The sequence below is a fragment of the Budorcas taxicolor genome, chromosome 22, assembly GCF_023091745.1.
Source record: "Budorcas taxicolor isolate Tak-1 chromosome 22, Takin1.1, whole genome shotgun sequence".
In the NCBI taxonomy this organism is placed as follows: Eukaryota; Metazoa; Chordata; class Mammalia; order Artiodactyla; family Bovidae; genus Budorcas; species Budorcas taxicolor.
The window spans coordinates 50,382,126-50,404,824 of NC_068931.1; the positions used below are offsets into that span (position 1 = coordinate 50,382,126).

Here is a 22,699-nt window from a genome sequence, read left to right on the forward strand (position 1 = left end):
TTAAGCAGGCCTGCAAACCGGGTATTGTACCCACTGAGTTCACCATTCTACCACAAGCAGAATTTGAAAAAACCCACCACAAGGCGTGCCTCTTCCTCCCTCAGCCACTGCGCGGCCTGCCTTTGCGCCTGGATGCTAGTGACCTGGGCGTTTAGCCCCAGGCGCGTGTTCTCCACGAGCTCCTTCTGCCTCCTCTCCTCCTTAGCCTCTCGCCTTTCTTTGGCCAGGCGGTCTTCCTCCCAGAGCTTTGAGAACATCTGCTCTTCCACCACCTTCTGCCTTTTCAGCTCCTCGTTAAACGCTATCTGTGCTTTCCGATCCTCGCACACCGCCTTCTGATGGATACAAAACAGCTCAGCGCGTAGCTCCTGGCAGCGTTCCCTGAAAGGGCAATTTAAAAAAGAAACCGGGCCTTTCATAAGACATTGCTCTCTTTAGGCACAAATCTGCACTGTCAGACACTGAAGTGAGCAAGTTAAAAAACTGGATATAGGCCATCTGAGCGCGGATACACATCGGGGAGCAGCAAGGAGGAAGATGCCAGGATGCCACAGACAAAATCCAGGCCCTGGAGTCAAGCGGAGCAGCCTCTGAATCCTCGTTCTGCCGTTTCCTGTGTGACCTTGGGTCACAAACTCTATCTATCTGAGCTTATTTTTATATCTGTAAAAGAACTGTCTTTTAAGGTTCTGCTAAGGTTCAGAGATAAATGGATGTAAATACCTGGTAGATAATAGGAACTCAGTAAATGGTAATTACTGTGATTACTATGGAGGAAACAGGAAAGGAACAAGTCCCTGCAACATTACAGTTAGATTAAGGCTTTGGTAGAAAGAGACCCTGCGTGCACACCCAAGAAGAGATCCAAGGATTGAGTCTGCATGACCACGGTGACGCTTCCCTACTGCCTCTGGATTCCAGGCAGGACAGGACACATGTCCACTAAAGGGCTTACTGTTAGAGTTGAGAAAACAGTCCTATTCTTGCCTTTTGGCAACCAGGTTTATGTCACTATTCAAGAGGAAATGTGATTTCAGTAAGTATTTAGACTTATCCTTTCTTCAGCTTTCTTCAGATGTTCTTCATTGAGCCCATTTTTAATATAAGAGCTGTAAAATTCAACACTGACTGTACTTTAGAATTATTCAGCTATATTTTCTAAACTTCACTCTTCCTTTCCTCCAGATCAGACTTGTTAAACTAGAATATCAGGGGATAAGTCCCATCTGCATTTTTTTAAGAGTGCCTCATGTGGTTCTGACATTTAGACAAGTTTGAGAGAACATTTGATGGGAAGGCTTTAAAAAAAAAAAAATCAATTCTTCCTGTCTTCTAAATCAAATTCTACATGAAGAAGCTAAAGTCTGGAAAATGAGCTCAACGAAGAATTTTAAAGAAATTTGAATTGCTAAGACTGAAAGAAAGGATGAAGTCTAAACTCTTATTACCCAAGGGTGGCCAATGTCACACAAAATGACATTTATCAGATGCAGTTGAGTATTGTTTACCATTTGATGAGGATTAGTCTCATTTCTCTAAAAGAATCTCTGTGAGAGCTGGGATTCAGGATATATTTCAGAAACACGACCCATACTACTTACCCAATGGCCAATAAATAATTGTTGGTTTAACTGATACATAATTATACTGATTAGCAACATACCAGCCATCCACATTCTGTGGAAGGTGCAATAGGCAACAGAAGCTGAAATTACTAGGTTACAAAAAAGGAAAACAAAGCACACACTTTAACACTGAAAACAAAATTCATCTGTCTAGAATTCATCAGTGAAATTCTCAGATTTGGCCATGATAACTTACTAAAGTCCTTCTCAATCCCATGATTCATATTCTAACAAAGCTATTCAATTAATGGAAATCTAAAACCTAAGAAATATGGCTTATATTTAAAATTATTTAAAATAAAATAAACTCTTTATTCCTAAGTATAAAACTAATACATGCTCATTGCAGAAAAACTATAAAATAAAATTATGAAGATACTATAAATAATGCTAGTCCTACTATTAAGAGATAAACACTATTAGTATGTTAATATATATTTCTTTCTTATGTATGTATCTTTTTACTAGAATTGGGGTCTTTCTGCATATCTATATCTCCTGTATTTTAAATTTTCCACCTATCATTTTATTGGGAGTGTTTTCTCATGAAATATTCTTTAAAATATTTTCTAACTTCAAAACTTTATTATAGTTTAATAAGCTGCATAGTAGAAACTAGAGTCTATAAATACATCACAGTTTACTTAAACATTCCCTTGTTTGATAAGCATAAATGTTACTTCTGGCTTTTATTACAGTGTTGCAACAAACATGGTTTCTGTCACTCTTTCTGTTTATTGCTAATGATTTTTTTAAGGTAATTCCTTCCTTAATATAAAACCAGAGTACAAAAACATTCTTAAGGCAGTTAGTTGAAGATACCTGCTGCCAAGAAGGCCAGAAGTGATACCATATGAAAGAGCTCATATCATATTCATTTTTTTAGATCAGTAGGTCTTCAAACTTTTTTGATTATTCATGTCTTTCAGTAAAAAAATTCTAAGCACCCATAATATTATTTATAAATTATATGAGGTTATTAATATGTAACTATATCATATAAATTAGCTAGCTACAAAAATTAAAATGAGCTGAGCTAAAAAGCATCAAATAGAATACTTACCTATTTTAATGATAATAATTACTGATACGAGGAAAACTTTTTGTCAGTGCTTTACATGGTACTTTTACATATAAAATCTTATTTCATCCTCATAAGGACCTTATAACAGCAAGTATTATCCCCATTTCAGAGTTAAAGAAATCAAATATCAGGAAGCCAAAATTTCTTTCCAAGTCACAAAGCCAGGAGTAATAATATTATAAACTATAGTTATTAAGTGCCTATTATTTGCCAGGCACTGTTCTAAGCAGTTTACATGTCTGAACTCTTACAATCTTCATAACAACCAATATTGCAACAAACACTATTGTAAGCTCATTATCACTATTATTTTATCCTCAGTTTGCAGATGAGGAAATGAAGGCACAGAGCAATATTGGCTAGCAAAGGTATCCACTGACAAAATGAAGGGAAAGCTACTGAATAGAGAAAACATTTGCAAATGGCATGACTGATAAGGGGTTAATATCCAACATATAAAAACAACCCATACAACTCAATTAAGAAAAAACCGATTTAAAATGGACAGAGGAACTGAAGACATTTTTCCAGAGAGGACATGCAAATAGTCAACAGGCACATGAAAAGATGATTAGCGTATCATCAGGGAAATGCAAATCAAAACCACAGTGGGAGAACTCCTTGGCAGTCCAGTGGTTAGGACGTCATGTTTTCACTGCCGAGTGCCTGGTTTCAATCCCCGGTCAGGGAATTAAGATCCCATAAGCGACACAGTGTGACCGAGAGAAAAAGGAACAAAACAACGAGATTCCAGTTGCACTTGCTTGTCCGAATGGCTATCATGAAAAAGAACACAAATGACAAAGTTGGCAAGGATGTTATGCCGCCACGGTGGAAGACAGTATGAACGCTTCTCAAAAAACTAAAAATAAAACTAGCACATGACCCAGCAATTACACACCTGTGTACAATATCAGAAAAAAATAAACAACAACAAAAAAAACCCCAAAGCTAAAAACACTAATTCAACACATGCACCACAATGATAGCAGCATCATTTATAATTGTCAAAACATGAAAGCAACGTAAGTGTCCATTAACAGATGAATGGACAAAGACGTGGCACAGATAGACAACAGACAACGCAGCCATAAAAAGGAGTGGAGTTTTGCCGTCTGCAGCAAAATGGATGGACTGGAGGGCATTATGCTAAGTAAAATAAGTCAGAGAAAGAGAAATACTGTATGTTACCACTTATATGTGGAATCTAGAAAATACAACAAGCTAGTGATTATAACAAAAAAGAAGCAGACTCATGGATATAGAAATCAAACTAGTAGTTACCACTGGAGAGAGGCAAGTGGGAAGGGGCAATACAGGAGGAGGGGATAAAAACATTTTTTTTTCCACAATGTACTCGAAAGCATGATCCGTAAAAGAAAAATCGATAAATTGGATTTCATAAAAATTAAAAACCTTTTCTATGTGAAAGACCCCACTAAGAGGATTTAAAAAAAACAACAACAACAACAAGCTACAGACCAGGAAAAAATATTTCAAAACTATATATCCTACAAGGACTCATATCTGGAATATACAAAGAATTCTCACTATTCAACAGCTAATCCAATTAGAAAATGGGCAAAAGACATGAAGGTATATTTCACTAAATTGAATATACACATGGCAAATAAGCATATGAAAAGTTGTTCAACATCACAACCCATTAAGAAAATGCCAATTAAGACCACAATGAAATATCAGTGCACACCTCTGTCCTAATAATGACAGTATCAAAAGCTGGCAAAGATATGAAAAAAACTTGATCTTTTATACATTACTGGTAGAAATATAAAATCATACAGCCATGTTGGAAAATAATTTATTAGTTTCTTACAAATTTAAGCATACATATAAGACCAGCTTATGGCAATTATCTGAGAGAAAGGAAAACTTTTGTTCACACAAATATATGAACACAAATGTTCATATTAGATTCATTCATAATAGATTAAAAACTAGAAACAATCAAAATGTCAATGAGTGAATGGTTTACAGAAATTTAAATACATCCACACAATGGAATACTACTCAGCAATAAAAATGACTATTAACACATGCAACAATTTAGATGAACTTCAAAGACAATTCATTGACTGAAAAGGCCAATTTTGACAGATCACCTACTGTACAAGTTCATATATACAATATCAGGAAATTATGAAGATGAGGGTAAGCATGGTAGTTGTGACTATAAAGGGAAGCACAGGAAGACCCATGTGCTGATTGGATAGTTCTGTATCTTGATTGTGTGGGGTATTAGATGGATCTACATAGATGATAAAATGGCACAGAACTGTACATATACATTATGCCAATGTCAATTTCCTTGTATGATATTGTGTTGTAACCACTGAAGGAAAACTGGGGTAAGAATATATGATATTTCTGTACTATCTTTGCAATTTATATGAATATCTAATTATTTTCAAGTAAAAAGTTTTAAAAGTCACTGGTTATCTTGTTGTTATTATTCATTTCCTTTCATTACTGTTACTGAAAGTAATTTTGCTGTTTAGAAGACCTGGACCAATAAAAATGATCCATTCTAATTATCAAATATTTCAGGTATGCCACTAAATATACTGAAAGAAATTAATGTACTTATCTGCCGGAAAACATGTACAAGAATGTCCACAGCAGCTTTACTCATAAGGATCCCAAACTGGAGATACATGAAATGCCTATAACCTGGAGAATGAATAAACTGTGGCATATTTACACAATGGGATACTAAAAGGAAGAGGAAGGGGAAGCAGAGGGAGAGGGATAATTTCATCTTGCTTTATACGTACATTAAAGCTTCAGTTATATTTGCAGTAATGGGGCATAATTTAGTATCCTTGATCAAAATTTAATCCTGGCCTTTCACTTTTATAATGAATTTAAACTGTATTTATGTTGCAGTTCTGTTAGAAGTACTGCATTAAAAAACACTGAAAATGGTTTGCTTTCAAGTAAATTATGGTAGTCTCCCTTATCCACCATTTCACTTTCTACAGTTTCTATTACCCATGGTCAGCTGTATTCTGAAAACATTAAGTGGAAAACTCCAGAAATAAGAATTTAAAATGTTTTCAATTGCACATTGTTCTAAAGTGTGATGAAATTTTGCACCACCCAGCTCCAGTCCACTTGGGATCTCCAACAACTGACATCCTCTGCTCCTGACATTCAGTCATCAGCTTCATCACAAATCAATGATCCAGAATCACCCAAAGCAGGTGACCGGTAGTCAGGTCAATAGCCTAATGCTACATCACAATACGGGACTTCCCAGGTAGCACTAGTGGTTAAGAACCTGCTTAAGAGGATTAAGGGACCGGAGTTTGATCCCTGGGTCAGGAAGAGCCCCTGGAGAAGGGTATGGCAACTCACTCCAGTATTCTTGCCTGGAGAATCCTATGGATAGAGGAGCCTGGCAGGCTATGGGCCACAGGGTCACAGAGTCAGACAACTGGAGCAACTTAGCACACACACGCATGCACGTCACAATACATCATTCATCTTACTTACCATATAAACATTTTATTGGGCTTCCCTGGTGGCTCAGATGGTAAAGCGTCTGCCTACAATGCAGGAGACTCGGGTTCAATCCCTTGGTCAGGAAGATCTCCTGGAGAAGGAAATGGCAACCCACTCCAGTACTCTTGCCTGGAAAATTCCATGGACAGAGGAGCCTGGTAGGCTACAGTCCATGGGGTTGCAAAAGTTGGACACGACTGAGCAACTTCACTTTCACTTTTAGACATTCTATTAATCTCACATCATCACAAGAAGAAGGGTGAGTATAGTACAATAAGATATTTTGAGACACAGAGAGAGAGAGGGAGACCACATTTATAAGTTTTATTACAGTATATTGTTATAACCACTCCATTTTATTATCCTCAATTGTTACTGATCTCAGAAATGTAACTAATTTATAAATTAAACTTTGTCAGGGATGTATAGGAAATGTATAGGATGTATAGGAAAAAAACAGTGTATACAGAATTCAGTTTCAGACATTTACTGGGTATCTTGGAATGTATGCCCTATGGATAACATGGGTGACTGTTGCAGCATATAACTATTTCTTCTAAAATTCTAATTAATTCATCTAACAGCAAAGTATACAACATGAAGTTGTATACTCAGTTGTATAAGATTTCTTTACAAAATCTTTATAATTGTTACCAAATTAATAAGCATTTTAAGAATCCAAACCACTTATGAAACTTCATTTTTCTTATTGTGTAAAAAAGAAAAAAAAAAAACCATTTACTAGAAAGTGGGAAATATACTAATGGTCCATTGAAATTCACTTCCTAGTTTCCCTTTTGCCCCTTACAGCATTTTCTCCTCCAGTAGCCAGTAGGGAGTATCTAGATCCTAACAAAGACAGGAGGTGAGGCGATGCTTTACATGGGTTACAGACAACAAGTGTAGATCAGGTGCATCCACAGAAAGGGTATGAGAAAGTCTTAGAATCGCTAGCTGGGCTGATTGGTGAAGGTATTTCTTTCCTGACGTCAGTTAGTAAAAGCTGGAAGGGGTAAATACTACTTCACATGCAAACATAGCCATACAAAACTTCAAAGAATACAAAAATGAAGGAAAATATACACCAACAAAGGAATACAATGCTTTTCTAGTAGTCAATCCCAAAGAAATAGAGATGTACAAATTACCTGCTCAAGAATTCAAAACAACTGTTTTTAGGAAGATCAGTGAGTTAGAATACTGACAGATGACTCAACAAAATCAGGAAAACAACATAGGAACAAAATGAGAAGTTCAATAGAGATGAAAATCATCAAAAAGAACCAACCAGAAATTCTGGAGCTGAAAAATACAATGCATGAAATAAAAATCCAAAAGATAGCATCAACATCAGACATGGGCAAACAAGAGGAAGAAAAAATCTGAGAATTCAAAGACAGAGGGGCCGAATGGATAAAAAACAAGATCCAACAACATGCTGCTTATAACAGACCTGTTTCAGGTTTAAGGCTGCTGCTGCTGCTGCTGCTAAGTCGCTTCAGTCGTGTCCGACTCTGTGCATCCCCATAGACGGCAGCCCACCAGGCTCCGCCGTCCCTGGGATTCTCCAGGCAAGAACACTGGAGTGGGTTGCCATTTCCTTCTCCAGTGCATAAAAGTGAAAAGTGAAAGTGAAGTCGCTACATATCTTTAAAGTCAAGGGATGGAAAAAGATACTCCATGAAAGTAGAAACCAAAAGAGAGCAGAAGTAGCTATACTTAGACAAAATAGACCTTAACTCAAAAGATGTTACAAGATGTAACAAAAGACAAAAGATGGAACAAGAGACAGAGTCAATTCATCAAGAGGATATAACAATTATAAAGTCATCCCTTCATACCTGTAGCAGATTCACTTGAGGATCTGCCACAGATAACAAAATCCACAGATGCTCAAATTCTATAGTCAACCTTCCATATCCATGGTTCCACATTTGCAGATTCAACTAATCCCAGACCATATAGTACTACATTTATTGGGAAGAAAACACATTTAAGTGGACTTTCAGAGTCTGTGTTGTTCGAAGAGTCAGCAGTATATGTGCTCAATATCAGAGCACTTAAATATGTTAAACAAAGATTAACAGATATCAAGGGAAAAATAGACAGCCGTGCAGTAATAGTAGGAGACTTCAATATTCCATTTCAGCAGTGCATAGATCATCCAGACAGAAAATCAATAAGGAAACAATAGATTGAACTATATTTTAGATCAAGTGAGTCTCACATACATACACAGAACGTTCCATCTAATAGCAGAATAATCTTCTCAAGTACACATGGAGCATTTTCCAGGACAGATCACATGCCCCATCACAAAAAAGTCTTTCGTTTAAAAAGACTGAAATAATGTATCTTTTTTTTTTTTTTTACCACAATGGCATAAAAGTAGCAATCAATAACAGAAAGAAAGCTGAAAAAATTAACAGATGTGTGGAAATTAAAAAAACACACTCCTGAACAACCAATGGGTCAAAGAAGAAATCAAAGGGGAAATTAAAAAAAAAAACCTTAAATGAAAATGGAAATACAACATATCCAAAATTATGAAATGCAGCAAAAGCCCCTTTAAGAAGGAAGTTTATAACAATAAACACCTATATTAAGAGAAAAGAAAGATCTCAAAAATCTGACTTTAAACCTCAAGGCACTATAAAGAAAAAACTAAGCCCAAAGGAATCAGAAGAAAGGAAATAACAAAGATCAGAAAGGAAGTAAATGAAACAGAGACTAGAAAAATGATAAAACATATCAATGAAACTAATAGCTGTTTTTTCAAAGAGGTAAAATTGACAATCTTTAGCTGGACTAGCTAAGAAAAAATGATTCAAATAAATAAAATTAGAAATAAAAGAGGAAACTTTACAACTGATACTGTAAAAATACAAGGGATCATGAGAGACTACTATGAACAATTATATGCAAACAAATTAGATAATATAAAAAAATGGATTAATTCCTAGATACATATAACCTACCAAGACTGAATCATGACAAAACAGAAAATCTGAAAAGACCAATAATGAGTAAAGAGACTGAATCAGTAATCAAAACTCCCCGAAAAGCAGCCCAGGACCAGACGGTTTCACTGGTGAGTTCTACCAAACATTTAAAGAAGAATTAATACCAACCTTTCTCAAATCCTCCCAAAAAAATAAAGAAGAGAGAACACTTCATTATCCCTAATGAACACAAATGTGAAAATCCTCAAGATAATACTAGCATATTAGAAGAATCACATACCATAATCAAGCACAATTTATAGTTCACTATATGCAGATCAGTAAATGTGCCACATCACATTAACAGAATGAAGGATAAACATTATACGATCATCTTAATAGCTGCAAAAGAAATTTGACAAATCCATGATACAAAAAACTCTCAACAAATGAAGTGTAGAAGGAATGTAGCTCAAGACAATAAAGGCTATCCATAACTAGCACACAGCTAACACCATGTTCAAAAGTGAAAAATTGAAGGCTTTTTCTTAAAATCAGGCATAAGACAATGGTGCCCACTCTTGCCACTTTTATTCAACATAGTACTGGAAATCCTAGCCAGAGCAGTTAGGCAAGAAAAAGAAATAAATATATCTAAAATGAAAAAGTGGAAGTAAAACTGTCTGTTTGCAGATGACATGATATTACTTTATGTATACAGAAAACTCTAAAGATTCCATCAAAAAGTGTTAGAACTAATCAGTGAATTCAGTAAAGCTATAGGAATCGAAATTAATGAACAGAAATCAGTCACATTTTTATACACTAAAAATGAACCATCTGAAAGAGAAATTAAGAAACTAATCCTATTCCCAATAGCTTCAAAAACAATAAAAATAGGAATAAATTTAAGCAAGGAAGCTAAAGATCTGTACACTGAAAATTATAAGATACTGATGAAAGAAACTGAAGATTCAAATAAATGGAAAGATATCCTTTGTCCTTGGATTGGAATATTAATATTGTTATTAATAAAATGTCCTTACTACCCAAAGTGACCTACGTTCAATGCAATCCCTATCAAAATTCCAATGGCATTTTCACAGAAGAAGAAAAAACGCCTAAAATTTCAATTGAATTACAAAAGATCTCAAATAGCCAAAGCAATCTTGATAAAGAACAAAGCTGGAAGTATCACACATTTGATTTCAAACTCTATTACAAAGCTATAAAAATCAAAACAGTAATGATAGTGGCATAAAAACAGATGAATAGAGCAACACTCAGTTGGTAAAGAATCCGCCTGCAAAGAAGGAGACCCTGGTTTGATTCCTGAGTCAGGAAGATCTGCTGGAGAATGTATATGCTACCCAACTCCAATATTCTTGGGCTTCCCTTGTGGCTTAGCTGGTAAAGAATTCACCTACAATATGGGAGACCTGGGTTCAATCCCTGGGTTGGGAAGATTCCCTGGAGAAGGGAAAGGCTACCCACTCCAGTATTCTGGCCCTAGAGAATTCCATGGACTGTATAGCCCATGGGGTCGCAAAGAGTGGGACACGAATAAATGACTTTCACTTTCAGAGCAGTGGAACAGAACAGGGGGCCCAGAAAGAATACCACGTATCATATATATGGTCAACTAATCCTTTATAAAGAGGCCAAGAACACACAATGGGGAAAGGACAGTCTCTTCAATAAACAACCTTGGTGAAACTGGATGACCATAGGCAAAAGAATGAAACTGGATCACCATTTACAAAAATTAATTCAAAATGGATTAAAAACTTAAACATTAAGACCTGAAACTGTAAAATATGTAGAAGAAAACATAAGGGAAAAGCTCCTTGACACTGGTCTTGACAATGATTTTTTGGATAAGACACTAAAAGCAAAGGCAACAAAATAAAAAATAAACAAGTGAGACTATATCCAATTATTAATAAAAAGTTTCTTCACAGCAATGGAAACAACAAAGTAAAAAGGCAACCTACAGAATGGGAGAGAATATTTTCAAATCATGTATCTGTTAAAAGTTTAATATCTAATATATGTAAGAAACTCATATAACTCAATAGCAAAAAAACAAATAATCTGACTACATAAATGAACAAAAGCCCTGAGTAGGCATTTTTCCAAGAAGACGTACAAATGGCCAAAAAGTATGTGAAAAGGTACTCAACATCACAAATCACCATAAAAATGCCAATCAAAGCCACAATGAGATTATCACCTCACACCTGTTAGGATGGCTATTACAAAAAAAAAAAAAAAGAGAAGACAAATGTTGGCAAGGATGTAGAAAAAAGGACACCTTTGTACACTGTGGTGGGAATACAAATTGGTAGAACCATTATGAAAAACAGTATGGAGATCCCTCAAAAATTGAAACTAGAACTACCATATGGAAACAAACTGTTTACTGAGGTATGAATGGATAAAGAAATTGTAGAATGGAATATTGTGTACTCAGTCATGTCTGACTCTTTGTGGCCCCATGGACTGTAGCCCACCAGGCTCCTCTGCCCATGGAATTTTCCAAGCAAGAATACTGGAGTGGGTTGCCATTTCCTACTCCAGGAATGGAATATTACCCAGCATAAAAAAGAAAATTCTGCTCTTCGAGACAACATGGATGAACGTGTAGGATATAATACTAAGTGAAATAGGCTGGACAGAGAAAGACCAATACTGTATGATCTCACTACACATGGAATCTAAGGGGAAAAAAAGGTTTGACATATAGAAACAGAGAGTAGGATGTCAGTTCTCAGGGGCTAGGGGATAGAAGAAAAGGGAAGATTTGCTCAAAGGATATAAATTTTCAGTAATAAGATGAATGAGTAAGTTTTGGGGATCTAGTATAGAGTATGCTTATAAAGCTGAGCGCTGAAGAATTGATGCTTTTAAACTGTGGTGTTGGAGAAGACTCTTGAGAGTCCCTTGGACTGCAACGAGATCCAACCAGTCCATCCTAAAGGAGATCAGTCCTGGGTGTTCATTGGAAGGACTGATGTTGAAGCTGAAACTCCAATACTTTGGCCACCTGATGCGAAGAGCTGACTCATTGGAAAAGACCCTGATGCTGGGAAAGATTGAGGGCAGGAGGAGAAGGGGACTACAGAGGATGAAATGGTAGGATGGCATCCCCCACTCAATGAACATGAGTTTGGGTAGGCTCCAGGAGTTGGTAATGGACAGGGAAGCCTGGTATGCTGCAGTTCATGGGGTTGCAAAGAGTCAGACACGACTGAGTGACTGAACTGAACTGAATGTAGAGTATGGGGACTACAGGTAGTCATACTGTATTGTATACTTGAAATACGTTGAAAATAAATCTTATGCATTATCACCACAAAGCAAACAGACAAAACTTCTTAGTGCAATGATGTATGTATAATTACCAAGACTTACATGTACAACTGCTGTGCCCTGTTAGGGCTACACTTTATTGTAAATCAGTCTTCCTAAATAATTTTTAATATACAAACTTCAGATTCTATGTGTATGTTTTTCTGACATCATTACCTGAATTGCTGGTCTAGCTTTTCAGCCACAAAATCCTGTCTCTCTTTTTCTTTCTTCTCTCTTAATAATCTTATTTTATCTCTCATTCTATCTTTTTTCTCCTCAATTGTTTCTTCTTTCAATTGCATTTCAGTAAAATACTCATTTTCTTCTGATGCTAAAAGTTCACGTAACCTAGGTTCACAAAACAAAATGACAACAACAAGCAAAGGAATTAAAACTGTCATGCTACATGCACCATTTCATTAATTGGTTTTTATTTTGTTAAATTCAACTTCAGAAGTATATGTTCAGTTGTAAATTTTGTAAGAAGGAAAGATCATTACAGTATTCCATAAAATAAGTTGTCACCTAAAGCAATAAAGAGACTAATCTATGCCACATTTTATTTGATCACGTACAGATGAGATATGTGATTTATATTTCAAGAAAAAAAGCAAAATGAGCAAGCTTTTAATTATAATAACAAAATATGATACAATATGTTCTTTTGATTTCTATCAATAGGTTATCACAAGTGAAAATAAAAATAAGCTATTGGTTTGGTAGGAGTAAGAATAGCTCAGCCATGATCCTTACTATAAAAATTCACTTGATTTTTGATTGGTCAATCTCAGGCTCTGGTTTCAGCAATATCTCAGAGTCTGGATGAGCCAGGTTTAAGCCTTACTTATTCCGTCTTTCTTCAGTGTTGATGATAAACCCTTGCACGGCATCCTTGACTCTTGCTTTCACAAGACTGTCCACAAACTTGCGGTCATTGTGCTGCTCCCACTCAGTTTTCAAGCGATCCCGCTCGATTGACTTAATGGAGGCCAAGAGAGCATGATGTTTCTGATGACTGTGTTGGATTCTTTCCAGATGATGCTCAGCTCCTTGGACTTTGGGAGGCTTGGCTCTCTGGAACAAAAAAAGAAAAGCAAGTATCACTTATGATAGACTCAAAATCCACTGTATATTTTCAGTTAATCCAATACCCATATTAAACAAAACTTGGTATATAAAACTAATATCCTGCTATAACTGTAAACAACTTAAGTGTCTAAGATGTAAGTTGTTTAAATTATTTGAAACCTGTACCTAAGATGTCATCAAATCAGTCTCAAATATTTCTCAAATAAATAAAATTCATTTGAATAAAAGTTGAATAAAAGTTCATGGAATTATAAAGTCAAAAATTTGAATGGGACTCCAGAGATTATCTAATCAAATCAGAGACTTAATTTATTTGCCCAAAGTGCTCTGAGTAGTGAGGGTAGAACTGGGTAGAACAAGAATTAAAGGTCTTCTAATTCCTGACCTTAATCTTGCCACCTACTATCCCACCTTGCTTTTCAGGGCTCTGACAACATAGTTACCACCATCAAAATTCTTTCAATTAAAGTAAACTACTCACTAAGTATATAGGATACACATAACAAGTTGTAACAGTGAAATATGCTTTACTAAGAAGGAAGTAAGGAAGACAGAAAGGGAGAAAGGGAAAGAAGGAAAAGAAAAAAAAAAAAACCCAAAAACTAATGGTAGAATTTGATTCCTATTTCTACTGTCCCCAGAAGTTTAATGTAAGAGCTGTGCTCCTGACAATCTGGGATTAACTTGAATTTCTGTGAATATGTTCATTTTATACAAACTTTCACCAAAAGAGTTGGAAATGCATATACCATTGTGAATAAATATTGACACATTTGCTAAAATCATATGCTATATCTTTTCTATTTCTGCATTGCTAGCATGAAGCATGTCTACCAGCATCAAGTTCTCAATATGAATGAAGAGGAAAGATGAATGAATGAATGAAACTGTTCATGGGTGGGCTTGATGTGACTCTTGCCCCTCCTGGGGCCACCATGAAATCCATGGTTTTGAGCTTTGTATTTTCAGCCAGGTTTATTAAATCACCCTTAGGTGAGCAGTCAGACTCTGGTGTGCTGATGCACCACAACAAATGTTTTAACTCAAGGCACAGAGTCAGTCTGATCATTTACACTGAGAGCATCGTTGTCGGGTTACCAGAATACTGGCATTGAAACTTGGTAAAGGAGTCTCCTAAGGAAAGGAAATCAACATTTGAAGATAGCCTCTTGAAAAGATTCAAGGTTTGGGGTATACACATGGGTGCCCAGAATAGCTGAACAAGATAATACAAAGCTGAGGTAGGTTGGAGACAGAAGGTGATGTCGAAGGTTACATCATGGGAAGTAGCTAATTCATACTGAAATTATTTACAGCCTAGATGTAGTTAAACTACTGTTCTCTAATATGTATGGCATCCTATGAACGCAGATTCAGTGATAACAAAGCAGAGTTGGGTCAAGGCTTCACCCTGAGCAGGACACACTCAGACTCCTAGTAGAGACAGATGGGCTGAGAACAGGAACTAAGCACCAAGGTCATCAGGAGTCAACTGTCTTAAGTCATCAGGGCAAGAATCAGGCTCTGAGGTACATTTTGACTAAAGAGGAAATAGCAGGGGAGGGCAGCGAGAAACAGACTGAGCAGTAGCAGGGAATTAGGAAGCCCTTTAAGGCTGTGACATCCGGGGTAGGAAGGACTTTGTGGTCAGCGAGGACCTTGTCTCTGGATGAATAAAGTAAGATCTGGAGTTTCCAAACAAGATGGTGCCAATCCATGCAGTCTCAGCATTATGTACTCAAAACCTGTATCTTTAAAAGAAAAAAAATATAAACTAGATCTGCAATTTAACATTTTGATGTAGCTATATTTTTAAAAATAAAGAGAAACAGGGGGAATTAATTTTAATATATTTTTATTTAACCAATATATCGAAAATATTATTGTCTCAATATGTGACTCTAGACATATTACAAGTGCTCAAATTTGTGGCTAGTGGCCGCCTTACTGAACATTGCAAATCTTAAACCATGGTAAAATTGGAATAATGGGTTTAATAACTACCCTGTACCTTCAAGGTCACCGAAAGCTTTTGTTACTGTAACCTCTCAAATTAGTTTCTCCTATTACAGTTTACTGTCTTAAAGAATAACATCTTACAAGCTGAGGTTTGATTCTGGCCTCTACTGATAACTGTGGGATCTTGAGCAAGTTACTTGACCTCTTTGAGTCTCAGTTTTCTCACCTGTCAAAAAGAGCAAAACAAATGGCTTCCTAAAAAAAAATTATTTCAAGAAGTAAACAACTGGGTCCCTAGGAGGCACTCACCAAACAGCTGCTCCTTTTGCTGCTTCATCACCTCAGACATTACACCTTTCACCACCTTCTCTTGAAGAAACTGTTTAGCATTCAAGTCCCATCTCTGGTGGTTTTAACTCTTCTCCCGTCACAACTCTACAACCTCTAACATCCACACTTTTTATCACACTCTGATATCTGAGATACACCAGCTCTGACCTTTTCCCTTTCCTCTTTATTCTTCTATAAACGTAAAATATTCAGTAGGCCTGCTTCTCTGGTTTGGTGGTATGGAAATCCTTATTGGTTTCTGACACAAGGAATGTCACCTGACCAGGACCCCAGCTGAGCTCAGGGTTCAGATACAGAACCCAAAGAACACCCACTTCTGTCCCTCATAAAGAAAATAATAATCACCTCAAACCCTACAGACTGTAGAAGACTCCAGTCTACTGATTTCCAAACCCAGAGCCTACAGTCCCTGGACCTGAAGAGGAGGGAGCAGGTCTATAACTGACAACTGCTACGTGCACTACAGAGCACAAGATTATATCGTTATCATTCTGATCTTCCTTCCAGTGTGCCGACACAGACAAGACAGAACACCGTTATCAATTGTGCTGGCACACTGTGTTAATCTTTAACGATTTGGGGCGTGAGCAAGTTGTTTCTGCAGTTAGATGATAAGCAGTTTGAAGGCAAGGATCAAACTTTTAGAGAAAGTGAAATCTCCCAGGGTCAAAGTATTCACCCCTGTATCTTCCACAGAGCTGTGCACACAGCCGGGACTCACGTGATACCTCTATCGTTGCTTACCTACACATGGAGGGTTTCCGGCCTGTGGAAACTAGTGTGTAGAAGCAAAGGAACGCAGGTGCGTGGACCAACTGTCTGAGGTTCTGGGCAGCGCTCATCAAATTCTGCAGGACAGTGTTCCCCTGGTCTCCTACCACCACCGCTGCCTTAAAGGCAACCAACCTCCTATTCCCAGGCCGGCAGGTATGCTTCTGTTAGAGTTAAGTCAGCAGAGGAAGGGCCCTAAGACCACTCAAAGCCCCCACAGTCCAGCACTCTTCAACAGACGGTTTTCCTAAGCTTATGGAACTAGTCCCGACCGTACAGCTGAATGACTGCCAGCCCAGACCCCAGATTTCCTGCCACCTGACCCAGCGCCCTTTCCTTGACACACAGTCCGCATTTCAAGGGGACGACCTCTTTTAAAAGTCTTGCGAGATCTTCAGCCTTCAAGATCGCCAGTGGTGATTCTCCAAATACAGAAGCTAAATACAACTGACGCGGGGACGGGAAGGGTAGGGAGAGCTAGGCAAGAGACCTTTTTCTTCCCTCGTTCAAAATTCAAACTACTGCCTCAGGCACCTGCTTCCCTTGAGAGAACCCCTGCTGGGGGCCAAGGCTGGGTTGGGTCCTGAGACGGGGGAAGATACAGAAAACGGTGGGATCCCACACACATATCCCGTGCTTACCACGATCACCACTTTGGGAGTGGGCCCCTTAACCTCTCTCTGTACGATGCCAAACCGCTGGCTGTACATTTTGGAGCTTCCTCGGATTGGGGACGGTGTCCGCCGCGGTTCCCCAACCACAGCTATCGGCGGGACGAGCTTGTGAGATGCACAGGTCTGGTTGCGCTTCGGGGGGCTAGGGACAGGTGAATGGGGCGGAAGTTGGTTCCGTTACCATGGTGACCACAGACGCGGGCACTCGCAACTTCCTCTTGGAGTGGAAGAGCTGAGTCTGCGCAGTCCTCACCCCGCCCTTGACCAGGCCTCCCGCCGACCTCGCTCCCTTTCTAGGATTCATCATATAGCAAAAAAAAAAAAAAAGAAAAAGAAAAAAAAAAGCCTCCTTAACCCGAAGAAGTCGAAGATCTAATTACATTCCAACTGACTTTGCTATTTATATCCTGTAATGTCTAAAAGCATGAGAAAAGTTAGCTGACACTTTGTATGATGGTCAAATTTTGAGGCATCTCTAAGTTAACCTTCAGGGCAAATCATCACTGGACCACCTTATTCGTGTAGTTCTTTACAGGAATTTGTAAGGTATTTTCACACATAAAGCCTTTCAGTCTCACAAATACCTGACTGATGGAGCAGCGGGTTATCCTCATCCTACAGCTAAAACAAGCTGAGAGCACCTAACTGGTTTGTCAGCTAACCCAGCCAGTAGTGACAAATTTGTTAATAAAACCAGGAAACCAGGGCTTACACTTGAGGAACCCTAGGATGGGGGCGCAGCGGCACGACCTGACTGGGCACAATAAAGACCGGGGCCAGGATGTGGATCAGAATTTCGGTGATCAGGCTCTGGCATTCCGGATCCCAGGCAGGAAAAAAAAAAAGAACACAGGTGAGGCAACCTAAAAGGGGCCCTCAACACAGGTGGAGACTACAGCTGAACTTCCGCTCAAGAGCAAAGTGGTGAGTGAGTCAAAGTCGAAATCTCGTCCGACTCTTTGCGACCCCATGAACTATGAGTTCATGGAATTCTCCAGGCCAGAATACTAAAGTGGGTAGCCTCTCCCTTTCCCAGGGGATCTTCCCAACCCACGGATCGAACCCAGGTTTTCCGCATTGCAGGCGAAATCTTTACCAGCTGAGCCACAAAAAGTAGTAGGTAATACCTAAAAAGTCAAACGACACTTTGGTACTTTCTGCAACGGGGATGAACATAGAGCTTTAACAGGAAAAAATCAGCACCTAGTAGGTCACTGACGTATAACAAAAGCACAGCTAGTACTGCGTATCCCAATTTAAGACCGCAATTTACTATAAATCAGCATTCCCTAATCATTTATAATCCGCCCACTTCGGATTTTGCATGCGGCATGTTTCTAGGTTTGGGCTCCATTTCCTGAATTGTTCGTCCAGCCTTTCAGCCACAAAATAACGTCTCTTCTGAAATTCCTTTTAATAATCCTTTCATTTTGCCTTTTATCTCCTATAATGCTGCTTCTCTTAATTGCAGTTCGGTAAAATACTCATTTTCATTTACTGTTAAGAGTTTACGTAGCCTGAAACAAAAGAAAAAAGAAATTAGACGATCGTCTCCGCTCCCTGGACCGGGTCTTGAGGGCTAGATGCTGGATCTTCGATTCCCACGGGTGCCTGGCCCGCTGGCTGGTCTGGTCTGGTGACACCACACCCTCAGAAGGGCGGTGACGCCCTGGGCCTAGGGGCGGGGTTTGGTAACCGCCAGATTTTCGGGCGCCCGTTGGGAACCTCCGAGGTCCACAGCCTGGAGGGTCCCGTCAACGTGAGTTTTCAGCGACATGGGAAGCGGACTCTCGGCGACACCCGGCGGCCGTGCAACGTCCCGGCGCCGGTCCTCAGTTCGCGCTGCGTCCTCACCGCGGGCGTGTCCCGTAATTTAATCCCGCTTCAGTTTCCCCCGTGGAGCCACCGCGAAGAGGGGAGTCGGCTTCCCTCTGCGCTGATTCTGGACCGCCTCGGCCCAGGGGAGGCCACGCCCCAGGGACAGGGAGTTGAGGGGCCGCGTCTGTCCAGCCCTGGCCGGAGGACCAGGGTCCGGGCGCCAGCGCCCCCTGGTGGGCGTATTCGGAGGGTGGCGGGACCGGCCCTGGCGTGACAACCAAGTCTCAACCTCCACGGGGATCTAGGAGAACTGATTCACCCAAGATCCTCGAATAGAACTTGACTTTGATCTTGCCACCCACTTTCTATACCAGTTTCTCAGAGGCAGTCTATCAACACTTAAGCACCATTAAGATACTCCCCCCCAAAACACTAAGTATATATAAATCAGTAAACGGGACAATAAAAATCATTTAAAAATAATTTTAAAATAGAATAAACTATATTTCCAATGTCTATTGTGCCCCAACAAGGTCACACAAGGGCTGTCCTCCCAACAGTTTCCTCAATTCTGTATTTTCACCATTAAATTCCACGATAAAGTTGGAAATTCATTCACCATTTGTAAATACATATTGATGTATTTAATAAAACTGCATGGACTATATCTTTTTCATTCCTGAATCTCAGTATTAAGTATAGTGCCTACCATGGATCAGGTTCTCAATACCTGAACGAATGACACAAAAATAGCCCAGAACAGCAAGTTTTTTTCTGGATGGGCTTGACAGAATTTCTGTACTTGCTGGGGTCACCACGAAATCCATGGTCTTCAGCTTTGCATTTTCAGCAACGCAGCTTTACCAAGTTATCCTCAGGTGAGTTGTGAGACCCTTAGGAGCTGATTCATGGCACGGTGGCTTTGTAACATGTCACCTTGACTAGGTTACGTTGCCCAGTATCCCCTTCCCTGCATGCTTCCAGTTAGGACAGGCCACAAGAGATTCTGCTGGTAACTGGAGGGCAGATGTGAAGCATTAGCACGCTCGGAAGGCTGATGCAGGAGCACCAGGCACTGTTGCAGTTCACACGTCATTATCTGCTGGCTCACCTCGTTGGCATGGGGCAACAGCCAGGCCTGCGGCTGCTCCACCTTCCCCAGGATCTTCCTTCAGCTTTTCTAATTCCTGGACCAGATGCCTATTTAACTCTGTGATGAAGGGCACCAGCTTCTTCTGCAGGACACCCACATCACCGAAGTTGGAGGTGGTGAGAGGCTGACATGGCTTTCAGGCCATCCTTGTGGTTTCCAGCTCGTGCGCGTGGGCGCCAGTGTGTCCTCCGTCTCCCACATTTTACATCCATCTTTCCTTCTCGATTGCCTGCCCTGCAGACTTCAAGCTCCAGCATTAGATGCAAAGACAACAGCCTTATACAGACTGTTCAACCAGCTCCCACAATTGCATAAGATCAAATCACCTACAATAAATCCCTTAATATACATATTTATATATACATATACACACATATATGAAATCTTTATATTAGTAGTGCTGCTTTTCTGATTGTATCTTGACACACACAGTAACCAGACTTATCTCATGAGTCAGAATGCTATTCTCAAATTTCATTTAGGGCACCACTGTCAAAATACCACCAGAATATGAGAATTGGATGGTTGGATCCTGGGAGGGAGCAAAACAGTATGAGAAAATTATCCAGTCTTGAGTCTGGCTGAAGTTAAGTAGGGTAAGGCAAAGGAAGGAGCGGAAAAGGATGGCAGAGGGCTGTACAATGAGTTAAACTAGAGAAATGCTTAATCTACCTCTGAATTATCTAAAGCTGCAAGGCTGGGACTACAGTAAGCAAGGGAGGCACATAGGCTACAAAATTTAGGAGGCCGGCACTCAGTCCCAGCCCAGTAAAGCTAAGTAATGAATCACACATGTAATCTTTTTGGCACTTTATGAAGAACTGGAAAGTGAGGCAGGGCTGAGTCAAGCCTGGCCCTTAGGCGGGACTTGAAGCAGGAGCTCAGACTCCTAGAAGACAGGATGAGAGTAGAAACCAAGTACAAAGGTCAGCAAGGGAGAGGGGAGGCAAGCTGTGAGGAAACAGGAGCCAGGCCAGGAGCTTTCACTCTGAAGACTGCTTTGGCTGAGGATAGGGAGTGATGGTTAAGTATCAGCCGTGGGGAAAGATGCCCTTTTGGGTTTGAGGAACCCTATGTGGCACCCAAGGCCTGGGAATAACCCAGTCTCAGGAGGCATGCGTGCTTTGACAAGGTGGTACGATCCACACTGTCTTGGTGTTTCCTATGCCACCCCAGGGGCAGCAGCTTTGTAAGGGGTTTGTTATTATGCTTACAAGAATCCAGCTTTGGAACGTCACTGGAAACTTGTTAATATGACACTATTACACACTACTGGATGTAGGTTACAGTTAACAGTTTAGTGGCTTAACTTAAAAACAAGGCTTTTACAACCTGGGCTTGACCTTGATCCTAGGCTCTATTGATACTAGCTGTTCGACACTGGACAGATTATTTAGTTTCTCTGAATCTCATTTTCCCTTCTGCAAAAAATGGGCACAATCAAGCCGTTCTAAAAAGATGTTTTTGAGGATTAAACCAGGTCCATGGGAGGAACTCAACGAATAGCAGTTCCTTTCCTCATTTATTCACATTACATTCCCAATACATTCCGAACTGCTGTCTCCCTGAGGAAATGTTTAGAGACACTACCAGGTCTCATCCAAATCCATTCAGAATTATTTATGATGATGGCTTGTTTAGGCCGAAGGTGGCTTTAATCACGTCAGCTCTCCCATCCCAGCTCCCCCATCTTTAATATCCACACTTCTTATGACACTCAGGCTCCTGGGGTTTACACTGTTGGAGGAGATGCACAAGCTTCCTACTCTTTGTCTTCCTTTTCTGCTTATTTCCTCTATAAGCTCAGAGTACTGAACAGGCCTGCTCCTCTGGCTTGCTGGTAGGTTTTCCCAGTTCCTACTGACTCCCACACAAGCCCTGGCAATCCATCTATGGTCCAGCCTCTGAGCAGATCAGTGTTGTCTCTGATAAAGTCGGTCTGTAAATATCACCTTGAGTCCTACAGTCTGTAGAAGCCTCCAGTCTACTGTTTTCTACCTCCAGGTTTTTTAAGGTCCTTGGACCTAGAGAAGAGGGAGCAGGTCTGTATGTTGAATGAGGTTCCCTATGTGCAAAATGAAGCATCACAAAACCATTTCCTACTCTTCCATTTCCCCCTAATTATCCCTTCCCTCTCTTCTGCAATCTTCCATTGCAGACAACATAGCCCATCATTAGTTTTCTGTTAATACATAATGATCTCATGCGTAGGGGAAACGGTGTCACCACTTGGATTATAAGCTCCCTGAAGGCAGGAATCGTATGTCTCCTGAAAGATAAGCCTCCCAGGGTTATTGATTCACCACTGTGTGCCCAGCAGGGTCTCAATCAGTACCCCACTACTCGCCCAAGTA

At 39.6% G+C, this 22,699-nt stretch overlaps 1 protein-coding gene across 1 annotated transcript in view; it reads right to left on the reverse strand.

Annotated features, from left to right (window-relative positions):
• MBD1 (methyl-CpG binding domain protein 1) overlaps positions 1-22,699 on the reverse strand; it is a 59,437-nt gene that overhangs the window by 23,684 nt on the left and 13,054 nt on the right. Inside the window, exons 17-20 of the mRNA XM_052660410.1 lie at positions 17,342-17,516; positions 13,375-13,604; positions 12,705-12,878; positions 78-381 (exon numbers count right to left, since the gene is read on the reverse strand). Coding sequence (XP_052516370.1) covers positions 78-381; positions 12,705-12,878; positions 13,375-13,604; positions 17,342-17,516 — 883 coding nt within the window. The remainder of the gene's footprint in view (positions 1-77; positions 382-12,704; positions 12,879-13,374; positions 13,605-17,341; positions 17,517-22,699) is intronic.